We start from the raw sequence: 6,423 nt of genomic DNA, 5'->3' as shown, positions 1-6,423 counted from the left end.
TAATCTATGCCCAGCTCTAGTTACAACAGATTACGACTGATTGCCCCTTTGCAGTTAACCAGTAACTGATTTGAGAGACTGCCAGTAAAACCAATGAACATTTCTTATAAAATGATGTTCAACCAAACGATGCTGTAGGTGTGTAAACTCTTTTACAGGACGCCCACCCACATTTGTTTCAAGGTGCATTTTCTCATCACAGCCTATATCCTCATCTCTCATCAGCCATATACAGTAAAGGCCACTGACAAGGGTCTGTCATTTTATTCACCTCCTGACAGACCAAAGATGGATCTGAACATCGTCATTGTTCTCCTTGTTACTTTTATTGCTGGAGGTACAGTATAAAACACAAAAGCTTGCAGAGGTGTAAAGTACTCGAGTAAATGTACTTCGTTACTGTACTTAAGTATTTTTTGGGCTACTTTGTACTTGTACTGAGTATCAAAAATATAGGCAACTTTTACTCTCTACTCAATTACATTTTTGATTGGGTATTTGTACTCTTTACTCCACTACATTTGAAATGACACTTAACGTTACTCGCTACATTGTTTATTCGTCAAATAAAAACGAGACGAAAGTGTCAGAGGGTGATGATGGAAAGAATCTGTGATCGCGAGGTTACACGCACACACACAACTGAGGGACTTCATTTGGCTCTGCGCAGAGCAATCGTATGAAATCAAAGTACTGCGAGAGCGAATCAAATGCATATGGAGAAGTCTGGTCTCGCGGTACTTTGATGTCAAACGCTGAATGGCTTGCGTTGAGCCACCGTAGCGGGACATCTGCGTGCTGCGTATGCCATAAACTGTAGAGAAAAGTTCGCGTCTGGTCTGAGAGAAGAGATAAAGAGCAAACATATGGATGCATATCACATTTGCTTCAGTCAAGGGACCCTTTGTTAAACATGTGATGCTACAATCAAAACAGAAGTGATGCGCGATTGCAGGAGGGTCATCCCGCAACTCAAAGGCAAGCACAAATGTTTATATACTCTGATGCTACCTTATCAGCTAACCTGAGCTTGTACATAACTTGATATAACTTACTATATAAGCCAAAATAAACCAGCGAGGTCCTGTACTGATTGCCCGAGTAACTTAAGTACATTAGAAGATTGATAATAAGTGTAGCCTACAATTTCACTGTCCTCACATTTAATCAAGTATGCTGTAATGTATTTACTGTAAAGAGGGATGCATGACGGAAGAAATGTAGTGCACTTAATGTGAGATGGTGTTACGTACTACATGTGTTTTCAATTAATCTTTCAAATGAACAACTTCACGTTTTTAATATGCATTATCATATTTCTGTTAGTGTAATTTTAGTTTACTGGAATTTTCTAAATATAAAAATTATATCTTTTTTAGGATAGGCCTATATAAGAATATTTGGTAACACTTTACAAAAAGGTTCATTAGTTAACAGTAGTTAATGTATTAACCAACTTGAAAAAACCATGAGCAATACATTTGTTACATCATTTATTCATCTTTGTTAATGTTAGTTAATAAAAATGTAAGCTTTAATTGTTTGTTCATGTTAGTTCAGAGTGCATTAACTAATGTTAACAAGATTTTAATAAAGTATTAGTAATTGTTGAAATTAATATTAACAAAGATGAATAAATGCTGTATAAGTGCAGCTCATTATCAGTTCATGTTAACCAATGTAGCTAACTAATATTAACCAATGAACCCCACTGTAAATTGTTACCATATATTTATATCACAAAGTTAGGCTATATATTTTTCAGCATGGCACATTCAAGTACACAATGACACTAGACTAAAATTAAATGGGTTTAAATTAAATGTAATTTAGATTTCTAGACTAAAATCTTATGGCATTTAGATGAATAAAATTAGACAAAAAAACTAAATCAATTCAGATGACAAAAATATGACTAAAACTAAATAAAAATTTAGTCAAAAGAAGACGATGACTATGTTTAATCTGTGTTTGTTCTCCCAGGTCAAAATTTTGAGGTGTTTGATTTCTTTTCTATATTAGGAAATAAAACCTCATAAATAAACTTTCTTAGTTTTCACTGCCCAGACCTACAATGTCTCTTTGTGTTGAGGACTAGTGCATTTTTGAGCCAACATTCAGTACGAGTAAAAATACTTGAGTACTTTTAAATTGGGTTACTTTAATACTTTTACTCAAGTCGTATTTAAATTGGTGACTTGTAACTTGTAGTGGAGTAATTTTTACAGTAAGGAATTTGTACTTTTACTCAAGTATGGCTTTCAGCTACTCTTTACACCTCTGAAAGCTTGTTTAATATTTTATTAGCTACAGACACAGATAAATGTTTTTCCCTCATTTTGTTTTCTTTTAGGACACTCACTCATATGTTATGAGTGTACAGGTGAGACAGGTTCTTGTAAAGGTGTAATGAAGACGTGTCCTAATACAGCTAATACATGTTCTACAACTAAACTGGTGGTATCCATTGGTAAGTTCAGTATATGATGGAGAATACATTTACTGTAATGCTAAAAAGTTCACTTAACTGAAATAAATGCTAACTGAATATTTTTCATTATCTTAAAATGTTTTCTTGTGAAGGCATATGTCTACGTGTTTGAAATTATTTAGGTTTGGGAAATATAATTGTGCCACGATATTCATTTCTTTCATTACAAAAGAAAACATAAGTGACTTGGACTTAGTGATGATAAAAAACACCCATAAGAGCTCAGAATAGATGTGAACCTCTTCAGTATTTTGTAAAAATTATCATAGGGTGAAACTGAAGATGATAAAATAGAAAAAAAATATTTTATAGCTCTGATTTTTTGGATTTTTAAATAATAACATGAACATTGTTACTTTCATTTCAGTTATTTGATAGTTTGATGTGTTTCTTACTATTGTAAGTTTGAAAAAGGTGTTACCAATTATTTTTTAATTGATCCAACTATTTACAGTAATGTAAAGGATGACCTTTTAAAACATTTGACTGGTAGTGCATGATGGGAATAAACCATCTAAAATGCTTTGAATATTTATATTGCTAAATGCGATATGGTGATATAAATTAAGTTTGCGCTCTTGCTAAGTGCGTGGACGCGATTCGGATGAGCAATCCAGTCAAGCACAGCTCTTATCGCAAAGTGTGTCAAAACTATTATTTCCAAACTTCCCAATTGCCGAACACAAAATGTTGTTCTCGAGTGTCCGTACAGTATGAGCATAAACCTGTTGTTCATATAAAGCTCTCCTGTCTCTAGAAGACTTGTATTTGATCTAATAGGTTTGGGGGTGAGTACATGATGACACTATGTGCATTTTTGTATGAATTATACCTTATAAATACAGATTGTTTGAAAACACTAATTCTATATCAAACAACACTTAGATAGCCTATATATCAACACAGTTTTATATTGCAAAATCAATACAACATGTATAGTTACACCCCTACTTTTGTAGCACATTTCTTTCTGATAGTGTACTTGTTGTTGTTTAATCTTATGCTTGGCAATGTGTTGTCTTCACAAGTAGAGAAAATTGTGTCTCCATCTCAAGATTATCAGTTAAATTATCATTAGCTGTGAATCAGTAATTTTACACAATGTGATGCATGCCTGTTGGTTGCTTTTAAGAAACTCAAATCCTAAGATCCCTGATATGCAGATCATTTTTACTCGACTAATCAGATGTGAAGCATAAAGCATTTCCTGTTTTTTAGGTGACAATAAAGTCAACGAGCTGACTAAGAAATGTGACATGAAACAGAATTGTGTAAGTGGATCCCTGAACTTCGGAGTTGCAAGGACAACGTTATCTACACAATGCTGTAACACATACCTCTGTAATAACAGAGACGTCCCAGGTATTGTCTTTGAAATGTAGCACTATACACATATCCTAACATTGAGCATAAACATTGCAGATGAAAGAATAAGATTTGTTTTTTTTTACAGATTCCAGCTTTAACAGACCCAATGGGAAACAATGTTACTACTGTGATGGGATGAGTTGCTCAAACAAATTAAACTGTTTAGGAACTGAAGACTCCTGCATTACAGCAAAAAGTAAGAATTAAATCATTTTTTCTGAATAGATGATTTTCTCTCTCTGTACACTGTGTGAACCAAAAATCAGAGAACATGATTTTTTAAAATAATATAGGAATCAAATTAAAATCAAAGAAATGTGTCTGATATTTTCCATACATGAAAATGTAAACATCTTTAACATATTTCTATATCTACTGTATAAAATACATCTCAATGAATAGGTTTGTATACAAGATTTATCAGATTTTTAGCAATCACTGATGACTCGTTGACTTGTTTTCTTTACATTAGCAAATTCTGGGTCTGCATCGACAATTGTAAAAGGATGTGCCTCTAAATTTTTCTGTGATGCTGTCACATCAAAAGATATAGAAGGTAATACGGACTTCTCATGCTGTTACGGTAATCTGTGTAACGGTTTCACTCAAGACAATGATAAGATCCTCACTCAGAACATTGACGAGATCTCCACTCAGAACAATGATGAGATCCTCACTCAGAACAATGATGAGATCCTCACTCAGAACAATGATGAGATCCTCACTCAGAACAATGATGAGATCCTCACTCAGAACAATGATGAGATCCTCACTCAGAACAATGATGAGATCCTCACTCAGAACAATGATGAGATCCTCACTCAGAACAATGATGAGATCCTCACTCAGAACAATGACGAGATCCTCACTCAGGACAATGACGAGATCCTCACTCAGAACAATGATGAGATCTCCACTCAGAACAATGATGAGATCCTCACTCAGAACAATGATGAGATCCTCACTCAGAACAATGATGAGATCCTCACTCAGAACAATGACGAGATCTCCACTCAGAACAATGATGAGATCCTCACTCAGAACAATGATGAGATCCTCACTCAGAACAATGATGAGATCCTCACTCAGAACAATGATGAGATCCTCACTCAGAACAATGATGAGATCCTCACTCAGGACAATGATAAGATCCTCAATCAGAATGTCCTCATTTCTTTGTGCTTATCTTCCTCTACATCCTGATTCACTGAAATAAGCTTAACTTTGCACTTTGCTTTACTGTATGCAGCAAGTGAATGTAACATACATTTAAAAGAATATAGCAGCTTAACATAGCAACAAAGTTGACATATTTTGGAATAAAAGTGAATGCTTTTTTCGCAGTAGCCTAATTTCACTTCATTGTATTTTCCTTGATGTAATGAATTTAAGAAAAAATATATACTGTAAACAAAACAACATGAAATAACATATAACCACAATACTTGTTTCTAATTTTGTGTTTAATAAAGCTTTATAATACTGATTGACACCAGAGTGAAACAGAAATAATCAGACAAAATGTAATAATAATGTGATAAAGTTTTAAAACTAAAGTACTATTCGGACAGGATTAGTTTTACATAGGAAGGTGGGGTAAATAAATTTTTTATTAGAGCTTCCCAGTGTAAGGACAATTTCCTGACTAAAGATAGCCCCTTCCCGGGGAAGCACAGCATGACTATTTTTCCTCGGATAAAAGCCCAGGTTTTTTTTTCTCCTAGGGGGTTTTTCACCCCGGGGAGGCAGCCTTTTTGGGCTTTACTTAGCTTCCTCTTCTAGACGTTACTTTAGTAATACGTTCGCCTATAATATTGAGTCATAGCCACAGCAAATTTAACAGCTTATGCTATCATGTATTTTGTTGTGGTATCTGTCGTTTTTCTGTGCTTTTCACTGCTTCTATTTATGTAAAGCTGCTTTGAAACAATTGACTTTTGTGAAAAGCGCTATATAAATAAAATTGAATTGAATTGAAAAATTGAATTGAATGACTTCACCATGCAGGCCCAGGAAAACAACTCTCTACAATTCACAGTGGACTTCCCATTGAGACCATTTGGTTTTCAAAGATCACACTTTTAGGGTGTCATACATTTGTATTCTCATTCTCTCAAAGCAAACTGTATATGAAATGCTAAATGCACAAAGAATCTGAAACTGATCTTATTTGTTTTCACTTAATGCAAGTGGTTAATGGTCTCACTCATATAACTACAGAATTCAATGTTAAAGTATTAGTAAAACTTCATTCAATGTTGATAGACACCTCTCATGAAAACTAAGGACAGCCCTGAGTTTTACATCAACCAATCAGTACCAAATTCCTATATGCTTTGTCTCTCTGGATATTTAAGGAAATTTTGTAAATGGTTCAGCGGGGCTTTCTGTACTTAGAAATTCACCCCATGATGCTGTATCAAAGATCATGGGGTGAATTTCCAAGTACATGTATTTCATTTTACTTTGAGAAATCTGTAACCAGATCTTCATCATTTGCCATGTATGCATTATTCTCATTTGATTATATTTGTCTCTTCGTATTTGAATTGGAATGTAAATAG

General features: G+C 34.1%; 1 protein-coding gene across 1 annotated transcript; it reads left to right on the top strand.

Annotated features, from left to right (window-relative positions):
• Positions 1-240: 240 nt before the first annotated feature.
• On the top strand, positions 241-5,062 carry LOC135721333 (uncharacterized). Its single transcript, XM_065243520.2, has 5 exons — positions 241-337; positions 2,354-2,470; positions 3,710-3,853; positions 3,945-4,055; positions 4,332-5,062. The coding sequence occupies exons 1-5, from the start codon at positions 289-291 to the stop codon at positions 5,060-5,062; spliced, it is 1,152 nt and encodes a 383-aa protein (XP_065099592.1). The 5' UTR covers positions 241-288.
• The last annotated feature ends 1,361 nt before the right edge of the window (positions 5,063-6,423 follow it).

This window comes from Paramisgurnus dabryanus, chromosome 18 (assembly GCF_030506205.2).
Source record: "Paramisgurnus dabryanus chromosome 18, PD_genome_1.1, whole genome shotgun sequence".
NCBI classification, from domain to species: domain Eukaryota; kingdom Metazoa; phylum Chordata; class Actinopteri; order Cypriniformes; family Cobitidae; genus Paramisgurnus; species Paramisgurnus dabryanus.
Note: the sequence above shows the minus strand (reverse complement) of the source record. Positions and strands in the feature narration are given on the sequence as shown.

Bases quoted from the DNA above. Each gene is read 5' to 3' on its own strand.
- LOC135721333 (XM_065243520.2), top strand. From the start codon at position 289: ATGGATCTGAACATCGTCATTGTTCTCCTTGTTACTTTTATTGCTGGA. The intron at 2,471-3,709 runs GTAAGTTCAGTA...CCTGTTTTTTAG, and splicing joins TAAACTGGTGGTATCCATTG to GTGACAATAAAGTCAACGAG. The intron at 4,056-4,331 runs GTAAGAATTAAA...TCTTTACATTAG, and splicing joins CTCCTGCATTACAGCAAAAA to CAAATTCTGGGTCTGCATCG.